This window comes from Hetaerina americana, unplaced genomic scaffold (assembly GCF_022747635.1).
Source record: "Hetaerina americana unplaced genomic scaffold, ioHetAmer1.1.p SCAF_7, whole genome shotgun sequence".
Lineage (NCBI taxonomy): Eukaryota > Metazoa > Arthropoda > Insecta > Odonata > Calopterygidae > Hetaerina > Hetaerina americana.
The window spans coordinates 57,775,233-57,791,244 of NW_027287316.1; the positions used below are offsets into that span (position 1 = coordinate 57,775,233).

The following is a 16,012-nucleotide window of genomic DNA, read 5'->3' on the forward strand; positions in this document are numbered from 1 at the left end:
TTTTGGCGAATACTCGCAAAAGACCCGTTCAAACAGATTTAGGAGATTTCGCTGTCGTTATTCCGTAATGCTTAGCGTCGACCAGAAGCTTGCCATAGCATAGAGGTAAAAGCTACTTAAATATTTGGCGCATGAATAAATTTTAGACTATGTATGGCCTTTTTGGCTTAATAATTTTCTGTGTAATGAGAATGTCATTGTTAAAATGAAGGATAAAAGTGAATTATCCACCACTGTCGTGAAAGTAATATTGATAGAGTGGCATCCCTGATCTAAGGTATACACGTTTGAAGTTTATATTGTACTTCAATATTGTTCGTGTTTAGTTTCGCGGTTTGAGAAGAATGTATTCATGATTTGATGGGGTAGCAAGTTTGCCACATGTTGCATATGATTTCGTGCAAAACTGCGTGAGAGTGGCTGGAGCATCTTTTCAAAGAATTTTGCAAATTCAGATATATGTATGTATTGGTAGAAGTATTGGTACCAACAAGTTCTTTTTAAAATTGCCATGTAGCGTTATAGGTGGCAAACCTCTTATATTACTAAGTGTTAAAATGCGGTTAGCTGCGTTAGAAGGATTCTCCATTAAGATCCTCGAGTATCAAAGCGTGATCAGTGCTTACGTTGATGAAATTATACATATTGTTCTCTTCACTGTTACGATTTTCGTTAATAAGGTGCGCTTCAATAATGGGAAATGTTGTTATAAGTCTCATTTACTACTATAAATAACTTGCCCTTTCTATTTCAGTACGTCCTGTCTAGTTTAAAATTCACCTATCCCACTGTGTTCCAAGGGTGGCAAACTTTGGTTGGTGTTTTGATATTAAAATTCCTCACCTGGAAAGGCAAATCAAAGTTAGTTGTGACACCGCTGGACAAAAATGGCACTATCAGCATTCTTCCTCATGTTATATTCTACGTGGGAAGTATTGTCGCTGGTTCAAAAGCCTTGTCATCTCTCGTAAGATATTTTCTGGTTGCACACCCATACTAGTGATATTATGACTCTCATATTTCAATGCACCTTTTCCTGGTTTAAGCGTTATTGGGCGGAAATAATAGATATTAATTGTAATGATTGGATATTATTTCTTGCAAAAGTCTCTTAATAGGGATCTAAATAGCCCTATTGAATGTTTATAAATTTATGGCTATGTTTTTTTGGTATGTTTCATCGAAGGAACGGTGTGTATATCTTACTCAGTGGTGTCGTTAGGGCAAATTGGGTTTGCCTTGGTGGGTTTATAGCATTTCTTCCTGAACTGTATTTAACCTACTGGGGCTATTCCAATACTTAATTAGGGGTACTTGTTGAAGTTCCATAGAATTACCAATTCATTTGTTTAGATACATACTCATAATCGTCTCTGTTTAGTGCTGAGCAATATTAGGCCAGATGCCATATTGCATGCTAGTACATTGCAGTAATTGATATTTAACTTGAGCATACTTTTGACAGTGGCTGTTTAGGAAATCATGCAGTTTTGACACATTGCTAATATTAGCTTATTTAAAACAGCTCTTGCTCTAAGATTTAAGATGAATTTGCATTATTTTAATTATACTTAGTGTATATTCTGAAAATAATGGTACTACACTACTCAGAAGAAAACCCTGGTTTAGTTTAGAATTGACGAATTCATTATCATTATTTAGAGATGACTGTTCAATTGTACAGGGTTGTGTGTATCTTTATAACATTGTATGCATCATAATACCACATTATTGTAGTGCAAGATTGTTTGTGGCTTGGTTTTTTCCTCATTTTGGTACCAAAATAGATTTAAAAAATATTATTAAATTTTGAAACTTATCACTTTGTATCATGTGAAAGATTTTTTGTGTAATTTGATGGTTCATTTATTTTTGGAGACAGTCTTCCTTAGCTGCTGTTCATGTTTATTAGAACATATGACGGGTGATTCTTTAGCCTACCATCAAAAACCGTACATTGTGTATTTAATTGCATTTTGTACTAAAAATTTTTATTCATGTTAGACAGCTGGTTCTTTTTTTGGAATTTGTTATTTTATTTTTGAACATCTAGCCAAATATACCTAATTCAAATCAAATCCTCTGTATCATCTGGGAGAGCCAAATCAAAGAGTGTCTATTTGTACTATTTTCTTTAGTATCCTGCAAGCCACCAATATGGTGTCATAAGGCAAACGCTATGCATAAGTAATACACAGTTTAAATCATGAGATACAGGCCACAAAACAATTTTACAGAGCTCTGTACCCTCTGATGTACAATGTTTAGCCATGATACAAAAATCTTGTCCCAAATTGGGTTATTTTAGTATCTTGATAAAGAATTTTATGTATCCATTATACACATGTGTTCAGTAAGAATAAGCTGAGATAAGGCTAAATAATAATAATCCATATTAAAACTTGAGTATTTATGCAGCATCATAAGAAAATACTCTTTAATCAAAATTCTTGAAAAACTTTCAAGTAAAATTGGAAGTATTTTGTTATACCTGTTACCTTTTAGTTAGCTAATATTTCTAATACATTGGTGATAAAAAGTGGTTGTGGTTAGCCCTCTATATCCTTGACTACATAAGAATATTGTGTTCTCATTTTTTTCAAGTGTATGATATCATTTATTAATTTGTACGAGGGTCATCCGGAAAGTAGTACCCGTTCGTGAAATAAAGACACAAAAGTAAGTATTAACAAACATAAAAAATTTTATTTGAAAGAGGATACTTTAAACTACTTCTCAACATAATCTCCAAGCAAATTAAGGCATTTGTCATAACGTGTGACAAGTTTCTGTATTCCTGCTGCATAGTCCTTCGCCGCCAGCTCATTGAGATACAGGGTCACTCCTTCTTTAAGTTCTTCATCGCTGTCAAATCTTTTTCCTGCCAAAAAGTCTTTAAGCTTTGTAAAGAGATGAAAATCTGAAGGGGCCAAGTCCGGGCTATACGGTGGATGGTCGAAAGTTTCCCATTTGAATTGCTGCAAAAGTTTTTGTGTTATCCCAGCTGCATGAGGCCTGGCATTGTCATGAACGAGAATGACACCAGTAGACAATAGACCTCGCCGCCGATTTTGTATTGCCCGCCGTAATTTCTTTAATGTTTCACAATACGCATTGGCATTAATAGTGTCTCCACGGGCCATAAAATCAATAAGCAATACACCTCGTCGATCCCAGAAAATGGTTGCCATGAGTTTCCTGGTGGACAGAACTGTCTTGAATTTTTTTGGTTTGTTTGGTGAATGAGTATGATGCCACTCCATTGACTGTCGTTTACTCTCAGGTGATGCATAACAAACCCATGTTTCGTCACCAGTAATTATGCGAGTCAAGAAAGAGTCTCCTTCATCAGAATAACGTCCCAAAAACGTCAGTGCTGCAGCCATACGCTTGGTTTTGTGCTCATCTGTAAGCTTGCGAGGGACCCATCTTGCACAAATTTTTGCATAATGCAGATGGTGTTTAACAATTTCATGAACAATTGTTCGAGAAACATTGGGAAAATGCTCACAGATGTCATCAATTGTGACGCGCCGATCGTTCCTCACGAATTCGTCAACTGAGCTCACCAGTTGGTCTGTAATGACAGACGGTCTCCCCGAACGCTCATCGTCGTGTGTGTTCCCCCTCCCCATGTTGAAGTTGCGACACCACCGCCGAACAGACGACTCGTCCATTACATTGTCTCCATACACCTCCTTTAATTGGCGATGAATATCACATGGGCGAACGTTTCTTGCATTGAGGAATTTAATCACTGCCCTCACTTCACAACTGGCGGCGTTCTCAATTTTTTTAAACATTGTAAACAATCACAGAAACAACACAGGCAATGCTAGCGTCACGCAACTTGGCTCAGAGAAGGCAGACAAGCCACTGAAGCTATCTGACCTCGTCCAGCGGCTACTCGCGTCGTCAGCACTTCATGCGGCACGAACGGGTACTACTTTCCGGATGACCCTCGTACTTTGAGAATGGAATATAAAGAGAAATGTTTTGTTGCAGACACTTATGTGCTAACATAACTAGCTACATTTCTGAGCTCCAGGGGACACAATAGGGTGTTTGTAGTTGTTATTCCCAATGCACTTTGCTGTGAGCATAACTTGAAATAGCAGCTTTTTATACTTGGTATTTTATTCATATCTGCCACTTTTTCCCTGTTACTAAAAGGTAATTTTTTTAATCACAGCTAAAATCATGATTATTAAGGGTGAACAGTCATCAACAACTATCTATTCTCACTATGCTCCTTCATAAAATTAAGAGAAGGGCATGAGGATGGTGTGGTGGCTAATGTACAGGCTTCTCACCAAGAGGGCCCACTGGGTTCAAATCCTGGAGACGACAAATATTTTTCAGTTACATTCTGATCCCCACTTGAGGTGCTTTGTGGAGAGCACTTTGAGTGAGTACGACATCCATTGGATGGGAAGTTAAACTGTGGACCCCTTGGCGCCTTTCGACAAGAGTAGGCTAATGCCGATGTTGGGTTTCTCTCCAGCCTTCCTTTTCCATCCATACATAACGGTGCATATGACCTTAGCTGTCGGTCGCTGCCCATAAAAACTACTAATTAAAAGAATAATGTAACAGTGAGAGAGAAAAAATTTCTTTCAAAGTGACCGCTGAATGAGCACCGAGGAAATTATGTTGGAAACAATGTTGTGCTCGTCTAAGGGTTTGGAGTACTTTCTCTATTTATTTAACTCTCAGTGTCACCTTTTTTGGTTAAATCATGAATACTTTTTGTAGTGCTGTAATAGGGACATCAAGAAAAAGATACTCCCTCATTTAAATCTTTTCTGTCACAAATGTATTAGCATGCATGATTACGTGTGTATACAAAATGCATACAGTTATTGATGATAGCCAATTGGTCCAAAGCAGATTTTAGATGATCATGTAAAGTATTACACAATGCCATAGTTTTACAAGAAACTTAGTACCAACTTAATTGTTTTATGAAACCATTTTCATTACACCATCGGTACCATTTCTTTTTCTTTCCTCAGTAATGTTTTCAACATGACATCGTCTCGTCTCATTGTGGTTAGTTATCTTTGTGTCTGTCCTACTGAGAAGTACATGGTGCATTTATTTTTATTCTGGCTCCAAACCTTCTTTATAACTGGCAATTTTAGAAAAAATCCAGTATTGATCTCTGTATCTTTGGTACAAACACTTTATGAGCCATTTTGGCATATCAAGAATGTTTTCCATTAAGAGGGAAAATTATGTTAACAACTGGCATATAGTAATACAGTAAATCATTATTGGTGTTAATACCAAGGTCTGATAAGGGAACTTTTTATATTGCTATGCATTTCAAAGTGTAAAACTCTTTCACCTCAACTGGGATTAGAAGCCAAATCCTTTGATGTCCAGCCCATTGCTTTAGCCAGTTAACCTACCTACTCTTACACTCTGAAATGTTGGGGGTTTTGAAGGAGTGCAGTTTCTTCTAAGGGAGCTCATGTTAAACAAAATTTGCTCAATGAAGCCATTGCAAAAATTACATGTATGGATTATATAATTTTAGTGTTTATTTTTATTTTGCTTAGTACATATACCTGTAATACAAAAAGCTCCTGATAGTCATAGTTTTTTGTGTCAAGAAGATGAAAAAAATGTTTAAATCAGAAACATTGAAATTGAAAAAATTTAACTCTGAAGGGAATTATCCAAAATTAAATGAATATCCAATATCAAATTATCCAAAACTTGAATTGAACAAAATATGACAACTGAGGTAGCTGGATGATGACAAATAAATATAAATATGTAACATTATGCTATTTTGGTAGGTGTTCATTGGATGACATTTTTTGAAAAAGTTAACTAATGGCATGGCCATAATCGTAATACATGTAAATGATAAAAAATAAAATTTTGGTATACAGCCCATGTTTTTTCCTGATTTGTCAGTCTTGAAAGATATATTTTCGAAATTACATAGCTTGGATGTAGCTGAGGGTGTCCTGAGAGGCTTGCCTGGGAATTGAACGAGGGTCATCCTGTCAGTAGTCCAAGACACTACCCCTGGACTACCATGACCCACTCTATTAAGTTTTATCATCACTAATTTAATTGGTTGAGGAAAATGAGCACATTTCAATGCCAGAAAATGAATTCAACTAATCTTATGTAAAGAATTTTATTGTTTTGGTTAGTATAATTTCAAGCAAAAAAGTATTTTTTTTCACTCCTAGTGACCATGTTATTGTTAATATCCAGTTCAGCTTCAGGGTAAGGTCTTGAAGTAACTCCAGGAAAGAAACAATCACTCTCATTTACAAATAAAAACTGAAAAAGAAATATTTGGCAATATCTAAGTCACCTTGAACAGTTTTCATGTCCATGTTTACATGTACATGTTTACATGTACATGAATCCACAGTCACAGATGTGCTTTGAGGGCACAAGGGAGTCAAACATAATCAATTAGGATGGGTCGAAAATGTACTAAAAGGTTGACGGTAATAAAATTCATGTAATTCTACAGGATAAAGGATTGGGACAAGAAAATATCACTGTGTGTTCCATGGGGAAGCTGTGCGATCCAAATTTGATTACAAAAACACTAACATTCAATGGACAATCCATAATTGCTGGCATTATTGGCAATTGTTATTAATTTGTCAGTTCCAGTGTAATTTTGTAAATTACTAAAAATGAAGTTGAAACAAGGTAAATCATCCAAATTTTTCTCATAAAATTAAAGTTAAGTGCATTGTTTTTAATGTTGTTGTTATTGGGGATTTGAGGAGAACAGTGACAAATACAGGTGTTAGCCTGGAAATATACGCCCCAAGAGGAAAGCAACTCTTTGATTCTGTGAGGACTGTTTATGGTTCCATTTATGTATGTTGTATGAGTTGTGTGAGGAGGGGTAGGGAGTTGTTCATTTGTTTGCTTCCAAAAGCCATGTGATTTCTAGTAGCTATAAAGATTTCATGTTTTGATGAAAACATCATAAGTCATCTGCATTAAAAATTATCACAAACTTCTTTGAAATTGAAAAGCAACCACAACGTAGCATTATAGTTACAGATTTGTACTCTTGACAATTAAGGATGCTCTAAAGGAGAGTGCCACATTGTATGTGGAAGAAGATCATTATTTTGATTTATGTTCAGTGCCATAATACTTTCTGTTGGAATATCCATGTATGTTATATGTAGTAAATTTTCACTTTTCAGCCAATACCGGTGTTCATATCAGCATGTAATCTAGCACCAGCATCCATATTTTTATTGGATAGCCTGCCCCAGCCGCTGTGCAAGCTTTCTTCCCTAACTCTGCTACCAGCTGCACTTGCTCTGCTGGCTTCAGCCAGTGTCCTATTCCTATGTGATAATGAGTTCCCTGATTTAGGTTCAAGTGGGGTAAGTTTCTTTCTCCCATTTTTAATCAAATTCCTGTCGTTGTAGGGGATCAAAATGATGTGGTGGCTATCGTACTGGCTTCCCACCCAGAGGTTTGAATCCTGGTGGCAATATTTTTCAGTGGTATCTCGATCCCTACTTGAGGTGCTTTGTGGAGGGCACTTTGAGTGAGTACGGCGTCCGTTGGATGGGACGTTAAGCTGCGCACCCCTTGGTGCCTTTCGTAAAGAGTAGGCTAATGCCGATGCCGGGTTTCTCTCCACCCTTCATCCTTTCCTGTCCGTCCCCTATGGTGCAAATGACCTTAGCCGTCGGTCGCCTCCCCTAAATACTACTACTACTATTGTTATTTGAGTAAAAGTATATATTCTTTGATAATGCTGCATATGTAGAATAAATGCTCTTTGGCCGAGACTGTATTTTCAATGTCATCATGAGCATTTACTAGTGTGAAAGAGCTCTCTGGAAAACTGGAAACGAACAGGATACCTGACATTACCCAAAGCTAACCACTGGAATCCTCTCTTAAAAGACATCTTATAATACCTTGTTAACATAGGATAAATGTTTATCGTGCAAAGACACACTTGCACCAGTTCAGTGTAAAACTGTCATTTAGCTTAATTCCACTTCAAATTAAAAAAAACACTAAACCTAACATTACACAGGGTTTCACCAACAACCAATCATCCTTACTGAGGTAAGTGCCTCTTAATAAACAGATTTGACAATGTATTCGATGGTTTCTGGCTCAACTTTGTGGAAGTTCATATTAATTAAATGAAGTATTTTTCCACTGTTCTTTGTACTCCTGCCATCACATATCTAAAAAAATTATCCAATATACATTTCCTGATAAATTGACTTCTGGACATAATCCTCTCTAAAAGTAATTTTGTTCAAGAACTGTAAACGATAAAAGATGTTGCAGTGAGAAATGGGTGCAAAGAAGATTTAATAGCACAAATACTACTCTGAAATCTTTCCCTTAGAACAAACAATCTTTTGTTTAAACCAGTTAATATGGATGTAAAAGATTATAAATGGTGTAGACTCCCTTAGTATGGATTGATTTAACAAAAGATAGCCAACCTCTTCGCTAGGGAACAATTTTGGATTGCTTTTCACAGTGGGAACAACCTGAAATCATTCATGAACACTATAAAGGACAAAGTGGAAAAACGAAATAAAAGTGGTATTTACATGGGTGGTCTGAAAAGTTTCAGACCCAGAAAATTTCAGAAAAAATGTCTTGTATCTTCGTTAAACTTTTCAGACCACCCTCATATAAGTTAACTTGTACAGACTGCAGTGCTGTCTACATAGGCCCAATTGGGAGATCATGAAAAACACACGTGATGATGACGCCTAAGCGTTGAAACTAGTAGTACCAAAAGAAAGAAAAGTGGAAAAAACATTGTGTTCTTCATTCAATTAGATTTGACAATGTTTAAAGTTTCTATGCTGGCATTTATATTATCAATTGTTGACAAATATGTGTCATCCCACATATTTTGAGTGAGTGGCTAGAGAGTACTGATGGGCAGAAAGCAATTTCAATCATAATTCTCTAAAGACCAATGTTTCTGGATCAACGTTGTGAAATTACATCATGAGGAATAAGAAATTCTTTTAGATTTCACCAAACTTTATTGCAGTATGACCAGTATCATCACATTATGTGACATCTTTAGGTGCCATGTATGTGATAAAACTGGTGGTACTACACTAAATTTGAGTGAAATGTGCATAGTTATTCTAATTCCTTGCCTAATATTTTATTACTTTTGAATAAACACTTGACAAGTTTGAAGTTGTATGAAAAGACGTGATACTTTTGGAGTAATTGTATCTTTTAAAAGTGTAGATAGTGCTAAATGAGAAGCTTACAAAAGGCAGTTATAAGAACAAGGATATTAAAAGGTTAGATCAATTGAGGATGTGAAGAAGTTTCAGAGACAGGGAAAAGTAAGACTATACAAAGTGGTAAGAGGATTGTCCAGATGTAGCAAGGGAAACACTATACTGAACCAAAGAGATAGGACTGGAAATATATTAGCGGAGACAGATGGGATTCAGAGAAGGTGGAAAAAATATGTGGAGAAGCTTAATGGAAAATGAATAAGGCTAGCCAGATTAGTATTAGGAGGGGATTCAATATGGACGGGGACAGCTTGGGTCCAGGAATACTAGAGAGTGAAATGGAAAAGTCAACATTTTCCCTGCTGCAAGGAAGGATTATGTTAACCATTAAAATGTACCATTTTTGAATTCAATGATAAGAATTGTTATTATTGGTATTCTACCTATTTTGGATGATTAGCATTAAATATTAAAAATGCCAAAGAATGATTTCTATATATTTTATGCTGGGAAAAGTTTGGGGTCATGTGTATGAGCTGCCCTCGTGATTGTGAATGGTTTCCAATAGAGGACAATTTTGATGCTCCTAAGGGCATCTGTTGGTAGGTTTCACCATAAAAATGATTTCTAGAGTTCACTCGTAGGGTCAGAGTTTCTATATTTTGGAAAAAAATATGATTAGATCCTAAATCACAATGCTCTGATTAGTTGTGTTAGAGGGCATCAAATACTATTTGTTTCAGTCCCTTGGCTTTCGTTGCAGGACCCCAATGGAGGTGACTCCCCATATTTTTGGATGTTGGTTCATGTTGTCCTGCTCACGGCTCAGAGCCTTCATGATCGTGTAGCTGACCCAAGGTTTTCACCTATGGATTTGTTATTTTATGCCAATTTATTTGGGTGAGTTATGCTATTCTTGATTTACTTTCTTAAAGCAGTCCTTAATTTTCTTTTGCAATTCAGCAGTGGTGCGAGAGATTGTCACCGAGAATGATGGCAATGAAGTAATTGAAATTGGAATTAAATTTGAAAAATTTTGACTAACGCTCAGGTATCAGAATTTGATTTGGTTGACACTTTGCTTGCCTTCCATGACATTAATGTTTCATGTCACTTGGGAAGGCATATGGTCACTTAAAATGGCACTGAATTTATATGGGAAAAATGGTTTCACTTAACAAGTGTTTCACTGTAAGAAAAAGGTTCTGGAACAAAATATGCTAGGATAAGGTTGGACTGTGCTTCTGGAATTATGACTGGAATATGAGCAAGCATTATATATAAAAGTAGTATAAAAGTGACCTCTTTTCCTGAAAAATAGTTAGAGAAAATGTGTTATCTTGTGAAAAGTTATAAATACATGATGATATGGAAAACTCACCAAAGGGTAATGGAAGGTAACAAGGCATATTTTGCAAATGTAACACTCATAAAATCAATGTTACTATCAAGGAATACAAAACTGAAAAGGAATCTGGCCGGAAGACCTTGTGAGATCAGTGTTAGTTCCTATTCCTAAAAAGGTAAAGGCTAAATCATGCGAGGACTACAGAACAATAAGTTTGATATCTCACGCAGCTTAAGTTCATCAACAAAAGTCAGGATCATCAACAAAAGGATAGAGAGTAAGGTAAATGATTATTTGGGGGATGATCAGTTTGGGTTTAGGAAGGAGAGAGGTGTGCGTGATGCCATTGCAGTAATGTAGAGAGAAATATAGAATACAATCGGGACGTATTTGCCTGTTTCGTAGATTTCGAAAAAGCATTTGATAGAGTTAATTGGGAAAAACTAATGAGTGTATTGCAGAAAATAAGAATAGATTGGAGGGAAAGGAGGCTAATCCGCAACCTGTTAATGTCTCAGATGGCTCAGGTGCGATTTGAGAGCGGAGAGTCCAGATGGACAGTGTTAGGAAGAGGTGTAAGGCAGGGTTGCCCATTATCACCGTTGCTGTTCAACCTGTATGCAGAGGAAATGATTAAAGAGGCATGGAAAGAACTGGAGGTAGGAATGAAAGTGGGCGGAGAATTCGTAAAATCAGTTAGGCTTGCTGATGACCAAGCTTTAGTTCGTCAGTCAGCCAAGGGGTTGCAAGCATTGCTGAGTGAATTTGAAATTCAGTGCGACAGGTATGGGATGAGAATCAATATTAATAAAACAAAGGTTATGCGATTTTCTAGAGTGAAAAAGGCTAAGCTAAACATTAAAAAAGAAGGGCAAAAACTAGAGCAGGTAGAACAGTTTACGTATCTCGGAAGTGTTTTGAACCAACACGGTCAAAGTAGTAGGGACGTAAGGAGAAGCATTGCGCTAGGCAAAGAGGCTTTTACAAGGAGGAGGGAGTTGATGAGAGGGACGTTGAGTAAGGATATTAAGAAAAGACTCGTAAAAACTTTGATATGGACCGTAGTTACGTAAGGCGCGGAAACATGGTCATTGAGGCTGGATGATGGGCGTACTCGTAGATTGGAGGCTTTTGAAATGTGGGTGTGGAGAAGAATGGAGAAGGTGCAATGGACAGAGAAGAAAACAAACGAGGAAGTACTTGGTATGATGGGCGAAGAGAGAGGTTTGTTGGGAGAAATCCTATGGCGGCAGGAAAAGTGGATGAAGGGGGTATTGACTGGCAGTGGGATGTTGAAGACTGTAATAGAGGGGAGAATGTTAGGCAAACGAGGAAAGGGAAGGAACAGGATAGGGATGTTGGACGGGATGAAGGGAGGAAGAAAGTACTCAGAGCTGAAGAGGGACCTGATGTAAAGTAGGATGTGCATAGGAAATTCATATTAGCAGATGGCTCCGTTAAAAGTTACTGTTGTGGCATCTCCTGCAGTTTCTTGGAAATGTAGTGAAGTCATGGATGGAAACTGTGTCATCTGGAAGGCTGTACATTTCTTCCAGTGGGATTTTGTGCTAGCATATATGAGTCATTTGGTGCACAATTGGTTGTCAGGAAAAGAATTCTGGCCTCTCAGCAGCCCAGATTTGAGTCTGTTGGGCTACTATATGGGGAGCGTGGTTGAAAAAGGTCACCAACAAGTTCAGACATCCTAACGTTGCATCATTGAGAGTCATATTTGAAACGACAATCGCTGATATGGATTGTGAGGCATTAAAGCATGTCTGGGAATGCTTCAGGCCGAGAGTGATGGCCATCATTGTAGCAATTGGGGGATAAAATTGAATAAATTTTTTGTTTATGATCATACCTGTACAAGCAATTGAGCACTAAATATTTTGTAAAAATTTTAATTTTTGTCATATAAAAATATTTGGAAAAATTGATTGATTTGTCTGGATTTTTGCACTGCAACCTCTATATAATTGAATTACTTGCCATTGATCACTATTTCTCTCCAATAGGGTCGTGATACTAGCTCCAGCTAGCTTGTACCTGCAAGAGGCCTTCTTAGCTCTACAGTTTCGTCATCATCGCCAGATACATTTCTATATTGGATGCATCCTCAGTGGGGTTCTCGGACTTCTGTTACGAATGAGAATGGCCACAGCTAGCTCTTCAGTTGATTCTCTGCCTTCACTTGCCACCTCATCCAAGTAAGTCCTTTTTTAATATTTTGTAAATAAAGTTGGTGATTTTTTTCAGAACATGTGCAGAGTTTGGTGCCAATTAATGGTCTGTAAGTTGTTCACCCCACAAAATGTATGAAGGGTGGGCAGAGATAGCAAGAGGGAGGAAAAATAATTTTGAGTGTGGGATGTGTATAATGAGAGGGGAAACTTTTCCTTGTATTATTTTCCCGGATGCACTTATATTTTGTATTTTTGTGTGAGAACACATTTCGATGATGTCTCGTATTGGTCAAAGTACTCTCTTCATCATAAATTGATTAAAGCCTTTGTCATCAGTAAAAGATGAATACAAGAAAATGGACAGAGGTTATAATTTACAATAGGCCCATATTACACGGCATTCTATACCAGTTCATTGTATTTTTTATTTCAATCTGTAAAAGAGTATTAATGATACTTTCAAGTGAAGGGTTGAGAGTTTGTGTTTGTTTCGGTTTTTATATGACTTTTCTGGCAGTTATGTTTCATGCCAACGGTCAATTTTGACTGATGTTTATTTTGCTTAGTCGTAAATTATTGTTGAAGCATGCTGGTATATAAAATGGAAAACACTGTTGGCAAAGTGAACAAAAAATAGTATTTTATCATTTGTGAAAATTGGTCATGTTGTTGTTGGTATTTTTCCATTTCTTTTAAACTGATTACACCTCTGCAGATTTCTGATGTAAAAACATTTTTGTGATAACCCTTATTGAAATAGTTATTATTGAATCATACAAACTTTTGTTGTCCCAGCATCTGTAACATTTATGTAAAATAAATTAAGTGTTCATTTATGATCCAAATGTAATATTTCTGGGGTGTCTTTTTCATCAGAATTGACTTTTATGGCCTACATTTTGAAAAAAAAACATTTGGTTGTCAATCATCATTTTAAAATCCAGTAGATGATGCTCAGTTTATTTAATTTTCCCTTACACTAACTGATATTTATTGCTCCTGATTTCAACCAAAAACTGTACATTATCATGGTTCCAATTTTCCCAGGAAATGTTCCTCCGAAACTTTTTAGGGGTTTTGCTATCTTAATTAAAGCAGAAGCTTTGGAAAAAATTTGAATTGGTTTAGGTAGATTAAATTCAGTGTCGTCCTCCTCTTCATCCGAGGAAGAGATGTGGTGTGGATTGCTTGTGATTGTTCCTTGCACTCAAAAGTGTTGTATTTGTTTACTTGCGACCCTCAGGGAGAAGCTGAGTGAGGAGAATTGCAGTAGGAGGCCCAAGCCAGTGCGAGGTGCTCTTGCTGGTCTCATCGCATCCATTGTTGGCTTTGTTGTTTTTCCGGGAGTAACCCCAGAAACAGGTGTACTTGTGGCAGCTGCCGTCAGCCTTATTGCGGCACTCTTTATTCCTCCCTCAGATCACTCAAGGGATGATGCGAGCAGTCAGGGGGCAGCTGAGTCATGGTGGGAGTCTGATGACAAGGCTAAGTGGCCATCCAAGCCGAAGCCTGGGGAATTGCGCATCGTCTAGGTGGTCCATGTTGTTATGTTGGTCTCTTGTGAACTATGCAATGGTGATTTTATTTTATTAGCTCACATGTTGGGTGCAATATATGTGTGATTGACTTGTCTCTGATGGGGTTCAGATTCTGTTTGGTTCAAGGTGGCTCATTAGGTATTGCTCAAGCATTTAAAAAATATATTTTTGTATTTTCTTGGATTCTGTTGATAAGAGATAGTATTTTTTTCAATCGGTGGACATAAGTTTAGGACTCATCTGATGCATCATATTGAACTTTGGTATTGTATCGTATTTATGCTCTTCAAGATTTTAGTCAGTATTGAATGGATGGTAGGAGGAGATTGAGTAAGATTTTTCCCATGAGGATTCCCAAGTCCCATTCCATAAATCTATTATCGAATGTATTTATGACATTTATGTAAGCACCTTCCAGTTTTATGCCATTCAGTTTTTTTCTTAGCTCAAATTCCTCCTAAGTTGTATTTTTCCATATTGCTCTGATGGTTAAGTTTGGTTTATTAGTTATTTACATTTCATTAGTTATTTACATAATGGTGTAGAAAATGTTATAAATGTATCTCATTAACTGTTTTGGATGCATTTAATGTTTATCAGTAATGTTTTGATGAGGCAAATAGTTGTAAATATGGAAACATTTAATCAGTGTCAAATGTGTAATGTCATTCTTTGGTACTGTTTAAATACTCCTGCAAATCATATTGAGGGTTCAAATATTTTTTTAATTTCTAGATAACTTGCATAGCTACCTAGATTTATTTTTAGCAATGGTTTTTTTGGATGCATTTAATGCAATATTTTGAGAAATATTGCAGACCCCAGTTTTTATTGTATTTGGACTTGGCTCTCTGGAATTTTTCATTGTGGATGTTTTTAACTTATGGAGGAATATTTTTAATACATGTTTGATATATTGATGATGGAAAAATTTGACTTGACTGTCTTAATTATTTTGACTACATCATGCCTATTGAAATACAGGGTATTGCATCATTGTATGCATAATTGTGGTTAAGATTCTTGCAAATGAATGCTTTCATGTGGAAAAAATTTAAAGTTTCTGGTAGCTTTTTACTGTGGTTTGCTGTTGATAAGGGCACTGCTAATCTTTTTTGTCAAGTGGTAATATTCATGCGCTGCATTATTTCACACAGTTTATGTTGATAACAGTTCTGAAAGAAATGTTTAAACCTTAAGGGTGTGAGACACATTGTTTATTATACATTCATTACAATGCACATGTAGCAGATAACTCTGTTAAAAGTTACTGTCTCAGCATCTCCAGCAGTTTCTTGGGAAAGATTAATCGTTAGTGCCTCATTAGCTGGAGTACAAAAGTCATCATTGACTTAACAAACTGTGAAAATTACAGTATTTCATGTCTACCATGATATCACTATGCAAAGTTGACAGATATACATTTGGATCTACATACATGTATGTATGTTTATGAGTAAAGAAACATGACTTGGTGAATGTGGAATGAAATAATGTGCTCTTATAAACTTAGTAAGCTAGAAAATACTCTTAAATGCAAAGTGGCCTATGACATTCTTGGACATTGTTGCTCAGGACAGCAGGGAAAAGTCAATTAAGCTTCATTTTAAGTTATTTCACCCAATATAACTTGATCCCTTTCACAAATTTTTTCCATATTTTGGAATCCTTGCACACTTGTGCCTCTGT

At 36.5% G+C, this 16,012-nt stretch overlaps 1 protein-coding gene across 2 annotated transcripts; it reads left to right on the forward strand.

Annotated features, from left to right (window-relative positions):
• The first annotated feature begins 199 nt into the window (after positions 1-199).
• On the forward strand, positions 200-15,254 carry LOC139696355 (UDP-N-acetylglucosamine transporter TMEM241 homolog). 2 transcript variants are annotated; one of them, XM_071595082.1, is made up of 6 exons: positions 200-680; positions 755-967; positions 7,203-7,388; positions 10,015-10,151; positions 12,618-12,809; positions 14,029-15,254. In XM_071595082.1, the coding sequence occupies exons 1-6, from the start codon at positions 558-560 to the stop codon at positions 14,315-14,317; spliced, it is 1,140 nt and encodes a 379-aa protein (XP_071451183.1). In that variant the 5' UTR covers positions 200-557; the 3' UTR covers positions 14,318-15,254. The 2 variants fall into 2 exon arrangements, with proteins under 2 accessions (XP_071451183.1, XP_071451184.1); XM_071595083.1 differs by lacking the exon at positions 200-680 and having other exon boundaries at positions 775-967; positions 7,265-7,388.
• The last annotated feature ends 758 nt before the right edge of the window (positions 15,255-16,012 follow it).